Here is a 13,925-nt window from a genome sequence, read left to right as displayed (position 1 = left end):
CTGTGTGGCTACGCCGGCTGCTGGGCGAGCTGACCGATGTGGAAGCTCACCCACCAGCACTGATGGTAGACAATCCGCCCACCATCGCCCTCGCGAAAAATCCGGTTCTCCACGACCAGAGCAAGCACATCGACGATAAGTTCCACTTCCTCAGGAACTGTGTCGATGGAGAGTAGATCGTCATCGAGTTCGTCGAAACTGGTCAGCAACTCCCAGACGTCCTCACCATGCCGCTCGGCCGTCTTCGGTTCACGGAGCTGAAGAAGATGATCGACATGAAGGGAGTTCTAGGGTTAGCAGCAGGATTAGGGGAATAATTGTTAAATAATCTACTGCTCCCCTGTGTGAACGCACAGCAGGGGCAGACGTCGAAAGGCTTCCTGCTGCTGCACTGTAGCCGCTGCTGTGGCAGGCGCCGAAAGGCTCCTTGCCGTACTATAGCCACAGCAGGGGCGGGCGCAAAAGTCAGCCATGCTGTCACATCTAGTCACTGTAGCTGCTTGACAGCCTAGAATATCTGTGTACTAGGATTAGATGGGTAGAGTTGTATATATAGTTTCCCACTGTAACTCAGTAAAGTGAACGAATTTAGTTTTGCCATCTCCTCTGCAGAGCTCCGGCCAATGCTGATACTTGTACTGTGTGTGCGCGCTCTGTTCTCCTTTCCTTCTTCTACCTCCAGCTGTAGTGTGTGTGGTCGGCAATGACGGTGATCGGTCGGCTCACCCGTGCCGAAGATGCCGGGCCCAACAATAAGTCCAATCTGGTGACATAGGCCAGATCTGATGCTTTTGAATTCTGGGCATACGAACGTGCACCTTGTGCGTAATGTAGCTACTCCGGTTGTGTTAATAACAGGTCCTCCCCTCAATCCTCACACTGCAACCTTAACGAGTGGCGAGTTTGGTCATTTGTTCGTCAGCCAGACCGACCTACACGCAGAAGGCAGAAGCAACCACCTCACCTACAACTTCACCGCCCCCCTGCAATCTCGAACTAACCAGTCGCCATCACAAAACTTCAGAGTCAGAGGACCGATCTCCAACCAAAGAAACGCTTGCGAAACAAACTTGCCCCACTAAAGACGACTGATCGTCCGTTTCACTTCACCGCGTCAAAATCAGCCTGGATTTGGATTATCCCATCAACCGCTCGCCTCTCCCGTTGCAACACTGATCGGATGTCAGATCATTATCTAGATGTTGACCCTATCACAATATATTCTTCTGATTAATTACCCTTGAAGCTGTAGGTATATGTATATATATTCTTTATTAACTAATGTGTATCATCTTCATCTCCTTCCGTTGGCCGGTTCGCGGTTTCATTTGAAAAGTCGTGGACGGATTGAAAACCAAAGAAGAGATCGATCACCTGGATTAATTGTGGGGTTGGTTCGGCACAAAAGAAATTCATCATTACTGGAGCTTGACAGCTTCCTGATAACGGCTACATTGCAACCACCGCCACCGCTCCTTCCTCCTCTTTCTCATTCCTTGTCGCTATCACCGCGTCCATTTCTCTCCCTCCAGACGTCTACGTCGCCACGCACCATTTCGGCAGAATTTGTGCCCAAAAACCTATCCCACAGCACCAACCAAACAGGCTTCATCTCCCTCCCACTTGTCATTCAAACTCAATGCATTTCCGCTTCTCGCAAAGCTACAAGCTTGTTAATTTGCTCCAACTGCAATAACCTGTCGTCTGTTTGGGCATTTCTTGGCCCCAAAGCACGCTCCATGCCTCCGTATCCACTCATGCCTTGCTAGTTGCCAATGCCTTGGTCGCCCACGCCTGCTCGCTTCGCCTTGTCCTCCCTTTACTTCTTGGCCAACGCCTTAGGTGGCGCGTCTCGTCGTCGTCCTTGCCTCCCAAGAGACCGTCCCCTTCTGGCCTTCTTTACCCTTGATCCCATCGCTCGCTGCCTGCATGCCTGTGCTGTACTGAACCTCCGTGCGTTCCTGTACGTCCTCTCTCAACATTCATCCATCCTTGCTTGTGATCCTGTCCATCCACTGTTCAGACCAGATTCTCCGGCCGTAGACGACGCGGCGGCTTGCCGGCTTCGCACCGTGGCTTCTCAATCAGATCAGGTCAGCCTTCTGATCTTTGCTCGTTCATCCTGTGTTCTTCTTTTTTGATCTCCAACTGAATCGCCAACTGGGTCCCGTGCCGTGATACTTGCAGTGGTGTTTCCAGTTCCTCCAGGACATGTGCTTTGCTCATAAAGTGTACTAGTCCTCTGTGCGTGCCAACGGCCAGAGCAAGGAATATATCTCGGTTGTTCATCACGGGAAGGTATCTTGGAAGAAGAAGAAGAACTGGATAGATGCATCGTCAGAAAGTGTGACGAAACACGAAAGGTTGCTTGGCGTCCGTAGTTCCATCATTAGCCTTCAGCTCAAATGGAGCTAGGAGGCTTTAAGATGTTCAACATAGTTTCATCGTGGAACAAGAGGCGAAGAAGCAGATCACTGGATCAGTTAAATCCCTGTGAGCACAACTCTTCTTTTTCTCTCGTTTAATCGAATTAATTAGCCCTTCTGAGTTTCCTATCGTTTCTCCTATGATGATATGAGTTAGCATTAGCAAGCAAAGCATGCAGGAATATAATCATTTTTTTTCGAAAGATCGGAATATAATAATTTCACTTGACTACTAGTTGATGCCCTGCCCTGTGGCCTACATCGAATTCTGGTGATCTGAACGGACCTCCTCTGCACTCTGCAGGGGTGTACAAGCCGGCCGAGCTATGGCAGGCGAAGGAGCATCAGCCACCGCCCAAGAAACGCAGCTGCACGATGGTGTTCACGCTCAAGGAGATGGAGGAGGCCACCAACATGTTCAGCGACCGCAACCTCGTCGGCAAGGGCGGCTTCGGCCGGGTTTACAGAGGCGTCCTCAAGGATGGCCAGGTGCTTGCTTGCTTGCTTTTCACCAATCCTTCTCTCTCTCTCTCTCTCTCTCTCTCTCTCTCTCTCTCTCTCTCTCTCTCTCTCTTGTCGGCGCGGGCTTATTCTCAGACGCACGCTAACGTACTTGTTTGGTTAAGCTCCGGTGTTGATGTCAATGTGTCCTTTAGAACTGTACTAGCTTTGATGAGAAGCATTTCAGATAATTGAGTTTTTGTCCAATGATTCAAGTTTGGAAGAGAAGCTCTTTCTTGTTGTTGCATTGCATGTATTTGTTGGCATATCATTAAATTTTGAAGGCGATAGATAGTCAGCTGACCTGGATGTGATACGTCAGCAGGTAGCGAAGATCAGGCTATCAGAGTGGTGTGATATTTCGTCTTAACATCCACTTATGAAGAAAACAATGTGGCAACCATCGGTCAAATTGTGTCACTCATCATTTGATTCTTCTCGAGACAAAACTTGAAACTGAAGTTCTGAGCATATGACCAACAAACAATACACCAGTTTTGAGATCGTCTTAGTTCACTAGTTTCAGTAATTCATGAATTACATGCATGAAGTTGCATCTGACGACCGTATATGATTGAACTCTGCTGTGCTCAACGTGAAGATCGTTGCCATCAAGAAGATGGACCTGCCCACTTCGAAGCAGGCCGACGGCGAGCGCGAGTTCCGGGTGGAGATCGACATCCTGAGCAGGCTAGATCACCCCAACCTGGTCACGCTCATCGGCTACTGCGCCGACGGCAAGCACCGGTTCGTCGTCTACGAGTTCATGCCCAGAGGCAACCTCCAGGACATCCTCAATGGTACGGTGACACCATCCACAGTATTCAGAGGTGTGCCAGGATGATTGATGTTCAGAGGTGACACTCTGAGTCTGACGACATTCTTTTTCTTCAGGCATTGGGGAGGTGAGGATGGACTGGCCGCTGCGCCTGCGGATCGCGCTGGGCGCAGCGCGGGCGCTGGCCTACCTGCACTCCAGCACGGCCGTCGGCGTCCCCGTCGTCCACAGGGACTTCAAGTCCAGCAACATCCTCCTCACCGAGCACTACGAGGCAAAGGTACGTAGACACGTAGCAGTTCCGGACACGGCAATCTCTGCTCTGCTCTGCTGCTCAAACGGAACCATGAAAGCTCACCACCTCTGCTCTGCATTTCACTGCACGCCGGCGGCCGGATACAGATCTCGGATTTCGGGCTCGCCAAGCTGCTGCAGCAGGACCAGGACCTGCACACGACCACCAGGGTGCTGGGCACGTTCGGCTACTTCGACCCCGAATACGCGCTGGTATAGTACTCGGTCATGAATCAAGAATGATCCTTCACATTACGCTCATCAGGTTCCTGCATGCCATTGCCATGCCACTGCAAATGAGAGTTTCTTTCCTTTCCAGACAGGGAAGCTGACGCTGCAGAGCGACGTGTACGCCTTCGGCGTGGTGCTGCTGGAGCTGCTGACGGGGCGGCGAGCCATCGACCTCAGCCAGGGGCCGCAGGAGCAGAACCTCATCGTGGGGATCCACCAGGTGGTGGGCGACCGCAAGAAGCTGCGCAAGGTGGTGGACCGGGACATGCCCAAGGGCTCCTACACGGTGGAGTCCGTGTCCATGTTCGCCGCGCTCGCCGCGCGCTGCGTCTGCTTCGACAGCGCCGGCCGCCCCGCCATGCAGGACTGCGTCAAGGAGCTCCAGTTCATCATGTACGCCAACATGAAGATATGATGATATCGATCACTCTCTCGCTCAGAATCGGAATGTCCGATCTGGAGGGTGCAAACCGCGCATGGGTTTTGAGACGGGGCGCATGCAGTGCAGCTGCTGGATTGCAATTGTAGCTGGTCTGCAGCTTTTGTTTGGTTGATTGATGAAACGAATTGTTAAAAAGGGATGCTCTCATGATCATGATACTTGTACAGGCTTATATAGTTACTACTAGTAGTAACTACTCTTTGCGATAGGAATGTATGTACTTTGGTCTGCAAATGCGAAATGCATTTCGTAATAAACAAAATGTGGATACCAAACAATAAGGGCTCTGTTTGGGACCGAAAATTCCATTTGAGATTAATTAAGGAGAGATTTTAAAATCAAGAATTTCCTAGTAATGCATTTGTATTTGTGATTTGTCACCCAGCTGAGCGGAGTTCACTGCTCACATGCATAGGCTTGTTTGTTTGGGCGAAGACTTCCAAAAGTTACTTTTCAAATGGTAATGCTACGCCTCTTACGTCTGACATGAGCAAATCGTCGGACGCTCCCACAGGCTCACCGTCTCGTTGCTTGCGCTTTTACCCCGCCGCTCGCTCTGCCAACGAGTTTATTAAAAAAAAATCACCCAACCTTATCCCTTTCGCTTCCTCCTCTCCTGTTGCAGCGCCTTGCGGCTGCCCCGTCTAGACGCCGACACCCCCCCTCGCTACTGCCGCGCGCCCCATTTGCCACCGCTAGCTCGCGCCCCATCGCGCGCTTTGGTGCTTTGTAGTGCTCGCTCCGCCCGTCACGTGCGTCACCCGCCCGGGCCGAGCTAAGCCTGGTGCTGGTGGCGGTGGTGCTCGCGCGCCACTGGTGCTGGATGCTAGTGGTGCTCGCGCGCCGCCACTAGCCATCGGCCCCCACCCCGACGGTCGGAATTGACTAGCACAGGCGTTCCTCCTCCCCTTTGTTGCAAATATATGTTTCAAGTGTTTCGAACGTTTCAGAGGTATGTTGCAGTTCTTTCATATGGATGTTGCAAACGTAGATCGGGGATGTTGCACATGTTGCAATGTTGCAAGTGTTTTAGAGACATGTTGCAAGAGTTTGTTCAAAATGTTTCTCTGTTCCACACCTATGTTGCAAGCATTTTGATCTGCATGTTGCATATGCTTGACACATATGTTGCAATAATATATTTCAAATGTTTCATCTGTTCCAGTCTTCCATTGCAGTAAGTGTTTTCATATTGCAAGTTGCAAGTGTTCTATTTAGATGTTGCATATGTTTTCACACATATGTTGCAAGTGTATGTTCCAGATGTTTTATTTGTTTCAGATGCATGTTGCATTCAAGTGTTTTCATGTTGCACGTGTTTCATGTTGTTTGGAGAGTCAAGGGGCGCGGAGAGTGATGGTGGCACTGCACGGACACCGGGGAATGGGGTGCGGCGAGCCAGCGGATATGGTGCGCAGCGCGTTGGGGGCTGGCGGTCAGGGGCACGACAGGGCGGGGTGCGCCTGCAGTGTGGGGCAAACAGATGGGGGCGGGTCGAATAGAGGCGGACGGGGCATATTAGCGGATAGGGGGCAGGCTATGCAAGCGCATGCGGGAAACGGCCGTGAAAGCCCTAGTTTGGTTTTGGTGAATTGATGAAACCCTAAATGCTAACCTAGTTTATCAAAGTGATCATGAGATAGGTAGCACTATTCTAAATGATGGAGCAATGGTGAAGATCATGATGATGGTGTGGTGACCATGATGATCAAGTGCTTGGACTTGGAAAAGAAGAAAGAAAAAAAGCTCAAGGCAAAGGTGAAACTTAATAGGAGTTTTTTGGTTTAGTGATTGAGACACTTAGCGAGTGAGATCACATTTAGGATAGATGGTCGAACTATTAAGAGGGGAGCTCTTATCGAACAACTCGATCATCTAGTGCCACTAGGTGTTGAAATACTTGCGTTGTATTTTAGGCCTAGTGCACATTCGGTGAGAAGTGATTAACCTTTGAAAAATATTTGTGAAAATGCTAACACACTTGCACGTTACGGTAAAACACTTGGAGTGTTAGCACATTTGCAAAGGTGTTGAAAAAGGTGAAGAAAAGGAGGCGTAGCCGGGCTTGTGTTGCTGCCCCGAGGGCACCGCCACCCTTGTGACGGTGCACCACCACCCCTGTGGTGGTGACTGGCAAAGGAGGCCAAGAGGGAGGTGTTCTGGGGGCACTGCCACCCCTTGTCCGGTGGCACCGCCACCCCTAGGGCAGTGCCCACCTGGACGTGGCTAAGAAGGGATGGAGCTGGGGCTGGCACCGCCAGTGACGGTGTACACCGCCCCAGGTGCGACGGTGCACCATCGGGGGCACCGCCACCCCTGTTCGGTGGCACCACCCCTTTTCAACAGAGAGCAAGGGTTCTAGAATTGGGCACCGCCACAGTCACCGCCACCCCATGGCAGTGCACCGCCCCATTTTTCCAGAGAGCATGGTTTTCGGGGTGTTGGCCGAGGTGGCACCGCCACCCCCTGTTCGGTGCCACCGCCGCCTATCCGGTTCCCCAATGACCGTTGGAGGGGCACCGCCGCCCCATGTCTGGTGCCACACTGATATGTCCGATGACCCCGCAGAAGCTGACTCAAAGAGGTAATGGCTCTATTTGCTTGTGAGCTTATAAATAGAGATAGTGGCCAGCCTTGGCCACTCTCTTGGCACTTCTAACAACTTCATACACCCTTTGAGAGCTGAGCACACCACTCCACTCACTTGCACACTTGATTTCATCATCTTGAGTGAGATTGGAGAGCCTCTAGTGCATTGCTTAGTGTTCTAGCATCTTGTGGCACTAGTTGGGCGATTTGGGCTAGTGGAGTTCTTGTTACTCTTGGTGTTTGCTGACACCTAGATGGCCCAGTGATTGATGGATCGTTGAGTGGCTAATGGTGATTGTTGTCGACTCCGATTGTCCACATTGTGAGGGGTTCTTGTGCCTTCCTCATGGAAGATCACAAAAGGCAACTCTAGTGGATTGCACGTGGCTTGTGTGATCCTCTTCTTGTGTTGGTTGTGCGGCACCCTATTAAGGGTTTGGCGTGTGATGCTAATTAGCGTGTGAACCTCCAAGTGAGTGAATCACCACAATGAGGACTAGCTTCCCGGCATGCAAGTGAACCTTGGTAAAAAAATATTGTGTCATCATTTGATTTCGAGGTGATTGATCCACATTGGTATTCATTCTTGTGATTGATTGGCTCATTCCTCTACACGGCGGTATAATACTCCATCCTTCCCGCGCATTTACATTTCTTAGTGTAGCTTGGCCCTTTGGTGTAGCTAGTTTCGAGGGCAAGCAAGGGTCGTGTCTAGTGGTTAGTGAGGCTCTTTAGTTAGTCTTTGAGAGCTCACTAATTTAGTGTAGTGACATAGCCGTTGAGTGCTTATAGACAATAGCAACTAGAATTATGGTAGGTGGCTTGCATTCTTAGTAGGCTAGCGCAACATTCGCTTTGTCTCATATTTGTCTAACCGCTTTGCATAGTGTTATTGTAGAAACTTTTATAGGCTATTCACCCCTCTCTAGCCATTAGGACCTTTCAAGTGGTATCGGAGCCGTGGTCACCGTGATTTGAGTCTTAACAACCTTCGGTGTCAAAATGACTCAAATCAACAACACCATGAAGCCACCCGAATTTGATGGCACAAATTATCCATATTGGAAGTCAAAGATGACCACTCATATCAAGTCAATCAATAGAAGAGTGTGAAAGGTGGTGGAGACCAAAATTGAGATAGCCGATCCGGAGAATCCCACCGCAGCTAAAGAAGTGCTTCTCCAAAACAATGTAACACCCTAAAATATCATTTGCAAATTAGTAATTAACTTTGAGCATTTATTTGATTTTCTATGTATTTTTAACCTAGGCCAAATAAGAAATTTTGGTTAATTAAAATTAACTATAATGTCTAAAAATATGTTTGTTGCATTCATGCCGAAGCATACTATTTTTGGTTTAGTGTAGGGCTAGGTTGTTTGAAGTTGAATTCAAATTTCATTTGAATTTGGCTTGGATTTGAAAACTAGAAATATAAAAGGATTTGATTTTGAAAAACTTTCTTTCTAGCCCAACTCCGGAACCGGCCTAGTCCTTCTTTTTCTTTTCCCGCATTGGCAACTAGCCTGGCCTGCTGGTGGCCCAGCCAATGCCTCCCCTCCCTTCCTTCTCCTCCCGCACGTTGGCAACCAGCCTGGCCTGCTGCTCATCGTGCGGCCCAGCTCAGCGTTGCGGCCTGCATCGGCCTGCCCCGCGTCATGCCCATGCCCGCTCTCTCCCTTCCTCTCGCTGCGACACATGACCCACCTGTTAGCCACCCATGCTACCTTTGTTCCCCGTCTCACCGGTGATGGTGTGCTTGCCATCAGAGGCAGCCGCTCTCGCTGGGTCACCGCGCCCGCCTAGATGGCATCCAAAATCGCCCGCCTCCCGCTCCCTTCCTTCTACTGCAGCGCCCCGCTCGCCTATAAAACCCCAAGCCAGACCCCTCCCTCTCTCCTTTTCCCGTCCGTGCTCAAGCTCTCACCGCCGATGTGCAATCCACCGTTCCCAAGCTCAATCGCCGTCGTCGACGCCTCCTGGAGCTCCGCCGTACTCCCCCACGTCCGTAGGTACCCCAAATTCCTCATTTTGGTCAACCGTCGCTCGGATTTCCCTAACTCGCACCCATCTTCTCTCTCCAGTCGCCGCCGCCGTCGACCCATACCTTTGGTGCCCTCCCAGATGCCGCGACCACTTCCTTCCACCTCGTAATGAGCTCCTCCACATACCTGTGCTCTCTGTTCGTTGAATGATGCCCGGGAACACCGTATCGGTGAGTTCCAGTCACGCCGGCCATGGCGCTGCCCCAGGACCGTCGCTCCGACACATTCCCCACCCTAGATTTGTGCTCTGTTGAGTCCGTGAGACCTCGCGCTACACGTCTGTGTGCTCGGTTTGACTCGGGGAGGTCCGTAATGCCGTATCGGCGTTCGCCGTGGCGCACGGCTCGCCGCTGGCCATGGTGGGCTCGCCGGAGGCATAGAGCAGGTGACGGGAGGTATCCCGTTCACTCCTCACCATCAGATCTTGGATGAATGGCCAGGATTAAAATGCACTGCTTCGGTGTGTAACCGGTCCACCGCAGAACGTGGACTCAGTCCACAGCGCCGCGTCAGCGCGCGCCCACACACACGTGGTGCACCACGCCACTCACACGCTGACACATGGCTGTCCAGTCAGCAACCACGTAGTCCACCCACGGTCAGTCGTGCACATTTTGCAGATTAGCCCCTCGGTTTCCAGAGAATCAACCCGCGGTCTAGTTCAGTTCAAATGAATTGTTTTTCAGTCCTATTTTTATTCATTTTAGACCCTATAGTTTTCGGTAATAATGCGCGCCATCCATAAATCATTCAAATTCAGATTTTATTAGTTTAAATTCAAATTTGAGTTTAGTTTATTTACAGAAATGCCATTGAACCTTATTTCATGCATAACTTTTGCGTTTTAAGTCCGATTTGAGTGATTCTTTCACTCACGTGTTCGTAGCAGTACGTAGAATAGATTTATAAGCTTTTTAATCTATATTTCTACTATTTGGTGTACTGTTCTAATAGAAGTCTATTTGTATGCATGTAATGATTGGATTGGATGCTTGATTGGTGAATTGGAACACGTTTAGAGGGTGAGCAGTTCATGGTGACTGAGGACCAGCAAGAGGATCAGCAGTACTAAAAGGTCCTAATATGGCTAGAGGGGGGGTGAATAGCCTATTTAAAATTCTACAAATCAACTAGAGCAATTTGATTAGTATGACAAATAGCGAAATGCAAACTTGCTCTAGCTCTACAAGGGTTGCAAGCCACCTATCCAACAATTCTAGTTGCAATGATTACTAGTCACACAACTTGCAATGTTACTACTCACTAAGAGCTCTCAAACTTGCTACTCTAAAGAGCTCCACTAGAAGAACTTAAAATAACAAAGCAAGCTCTAAATTCTAATTACACTAAAGAGCTTGCCACAACTAGTTTGCAAGAATATAAATGAATGAGTAGGGTGATTATAACACCATGTAGAGGAGTGAACCAATCACAAGATGCATATTACGTCAATCACCAGGAGAATGCAAATGACAAGAGACAACCGATTTTCTCCCGAGGTTCACGTGCTTGCCAACACGCTACGTCCCTGTTGTGTCGACCAACACTTGGTGGTTCGGCGGCTAATTGGTGTTGCACAAACCTCATCCACACGATTGGATACCACAAGAACCTACCCACAAGTGAGGTAACTCAATGACATGAGCAATTTACTAGAGTTACCTTTCGGCACTCCGCCGAAGAAGGTACAACTCCCCTCACAATCACCGGAGATGGCCACGAACAATCACCAACTCGTGCTGATCCTCCACCGCTGCACCAAGCCATCTAGGTGGTGGCAACCACCAAGAGTAACAAGCGAAATCCATAGCGCAACACGAATGCAAAGTGCCTCTAGATGCAATCACTCAAGCAATGCACTTAGATTCTCTCCCAATCTCACAAAGATGATGGATCAATGATGGAGATGAGTGGGAGGGCTTTGACTAAGCTCACAAGGTTGCTATGTCAATGAAAATGTGCAAGAGAGTGAGCTAGAGCTGGCCATGGGGCTTAAATAGAAGCCTCCATGAAATAGAGCCGTTGTACCCCTTCACTGGGCATTGATCGGGGTGACTGGACGCTCTGGTCCTACTGACTGGACGTAGGGCTCAGCGTCTAGTCGCCCGATGGCGGCCACGTGTCATCCTGTGTTCAACAGGAGTCGTTTGATCTCAACGGTCATGACATGACCAGACACTCTACCATAAGTGACCGGACGCCGAACACTCAGAGTCCGATCATTTCCAGCAAGCTCCCAAAGATGGCAAAACTTGACCGGACGCGTCCAGTCAACCTTGACCAGACACATCCAGCGTCCGGTCAGTTACCCTAACATCTGTGTAGCTACGTCAGCTCTGACCGGATGCATCCTTCCAGCGTCCGGTCAGTCAGAGGCCTAGCATCCGGTCACATGACTAATGCCAGGTTATCACTGCCACGCCTGACTGGACGTGCCGGTCCCCCTAAGACCAGCGTCCTATCAGTTGTAAAACAGCGAGACTGATCCTCTATCATCTTTATCTTCTTCACCCTTGCTCAAATGTGCCAACCACCAAGTGTATCACCTTGTGCACATGTGTTAGCATATTTTCACAAATATTTTGAAGGTTGTTAGTACTCCACTAGATCCTAAATGCATATGCAATGAATTAGAGCATCTAGTGGCACTTTGATAACCGCATTTCGATACGAGTTTCACTCCTCTTAATAGTATGACTATCTATCCTAAATGTGATCACACTCACTAAGTGTCTTGATCACTAAAACAAAATGGCTCCTACATTTTATACCTTTGCCTTGAGCCTTTTGTTTTTCTCTTTCTTCTTTTCCAAGCTCAAGCTTTTGATCATAATCATGCCATCACCATTGTCATGATCTTCGTCATTGCTTCATTACTTGGAATAGTGCTACCTATCTCATGATCACTTTGATAAACTAGGTTAGCACTTAGGGTTTCATTAATTAACCAAAACCAAACTAGAGCTTTCAATCTCCCCCTTTTTGGTAATTGATGACAACCCTTATACAAAGATATGGATTAAAGTTCATTTGAATCCTTGTTGCTTGCCCAAGCATATTTACCATGTGTAAAGGATATGGACAAGTTTCATGAAGTCCATATGGTAGCAATTGCTCCCCCTACATATGTGCTAAGAGTTTGGATTGTAGCTTTGCACATATGCTTAGATAGGAAATATAGGATACAATTTCTACCAAATGATGCTAAGGTATAAGAGATGGACCTTTGAAGCATGATACCAATCGGAGTGCACCATTATACCATCCTTAGCACCATTAGTAACTAGACATACACAAAAACTAGAATACCCCATGAAATCAACATTACAAGTAAGGGTCTAGTTTCCATAGAATGAACATGAGTCTAGTTACTTTAGCTAGATACCACTTGATAGCTAGATACCACTTGTAAATACTTGGAAATGAAATCATTAGATATCCTATGCATGCTAGTTTTTCATTTTATCATTCAAACCTACAACTAGCACACACACCACACAAGCATGGATATTGAAATTTTAAACTTGTGCCATGCAAGCAAACATATGAAATGCACATTCAAATGCACCATACAAGTCCATGAGCTTGCTCCCCCTATTTGTATGCTCAAAATTAATTAATGGATCCCCTTCCTTTGTCATATCTTATCTCTCTACACTATTTCTCCCCCTATCACTTATCTTTGTTTCTCTCTCCCTTTGTCATCAATGACCACAAAGGCTTAAAGTGTAGATAGGTTCAAATTATAGATAGGTTGGGGAGAAACCATGTGAAATGAGGATCATTTTTCAATTTGGTTCAATCTAGATCACTTGCAAAAGATATTTAACTCGGTTTGATCCAAGGACAAGCTTCTTCACACCTCCAAATAAGGGTTATCTTGTACCATGTTGAGTTAAACACTTATAGCTTATTTTCTAGATCAAACACTAGGTTTATAAGCCCACAAACATGTCATATGCTACCACTAGATCATTTTAAGCATACAAGCAATAGTGGTACCACACAAGCATCAAATTCATTTATTTTTATGAATGAGCCTATTCAAATGTGAAATATATCTAGATGCACTAAACATGTCCTTAGCAAGGATGTATGCTATGCCAATCAACTTTTACCTTGAATTGCTCAAAGGAGAGGCATGTCATATAAATTGGGGGTGCATCAACACATATTGGTGAAGTCAAGTATGTTCAATTCATTCCTTAGCTTGCAAAACCTCTTCTCATCAAGTGGCTTGGTGAATATGTCAGCAAGTTGATCTTCGGTGCCCACACTCTCTATGTAAATGTCCCCTTTTTGTTGGTGATCTCGTATGAGGTGATGACGGACATCTATATGCTTTGTTCTTGAGTGTTGAACCGGGTTGTTTGTGAGTTTGATGGCACTTTCATTGTCACATAGCAATGGCACTTGCTTGATTTTAATTCCAAAATCACTCAAAGTAGCCTTCATCCAAAGTAATTGAGCACAACAACTACCGACTGAAATGTACTCCGCTTAGGCGGTTGAAAGTGCTACACTATTTTGCTTCTTTGATGACCAAGATACAAGTGATCTTCCCAATAGTTGACATGTGCCCGATGTGCTCTTTCTCTCAACTTTGCATCCCGCATAAT

General features: G+C 48.2%; 1 protein-coding gene across 1 annotated transcript; it reads left to right on the top strand.

Annotated features, from left to right (window-relative positions):
* The first annotated feature begins 1,664 nt into the window (after positions 1 to 1,664).
* On the top strand, positions 1,665 to 4,991 carry LOC136551710 (probable serine/threonine-protein kinase PBL28). The gene is made up of 7 exons (XM_066543250.1): positions 1,665 to 2,093; positions 2,188 to 2,493; positions 2,731 to 2,915; positions 3,529 to 3,727; positions 3,822 to 3,985; positions 4,108 to 4,212; positions 4,319 to 4,991. Exons 2-7 carry the CDS (start codon positions 2,406 to 2,408, stop codon positions 4,643 to 4,645), a joined length of 1,068 nt encoding a protein of 355 aa, XP_066399347.1. The 5' UTR covers positions 1,665 to 2,093; positions 2,188 to 2,405; the 3' UTR covers positions 4,646 to 4,991.
* The last annotated feature ends 8,934 nt before the right edge of the window (positions 4,992 to 13,925 follow it).

Source organism: Miscanthus floridulus, chromosome 4 (genome assembly GCF_019320115.1).
Source record: "Miscanthus floridulus cultivar M001 chromosome 4, ASM1932011v1, whole genome shotgun sequence".
NCBI classification, from domain to species: Eukaryota; Viridiplantae; Streptophyta; class Magnoliopsida; order Poales; family Poaceae; genus Miscanthus; species Miscanthus floridulus.
Note: the sequence above shows the minus strand (reverse complement) of the source record. Positions and strands in the feature narration are given on the sequence as shown.

Coding starts and splice junctions, on each gene's coding strand:
- LOC136551710 (XM_066543250.1), top strand. CDS start 2,406: ATGGAGCTAGGAGGCTTTAAGATGTTCAACATAGTTTCATCGTGGAAC. Junction 3,728..3,821: donor CCTCCAGGACATCCTCAATG/GTACGGTGACAC, acceptor CTTTTTCTTCAG/GCATTGGGGAGGTGAGGATG. Junction 4,213..4,318: donor TCGACCCCGAATACGCGCTG/GTATAGTACTCG, acceptor TTTCCTTTCCAG/ACAGGGAAGCTGACGCTGCA.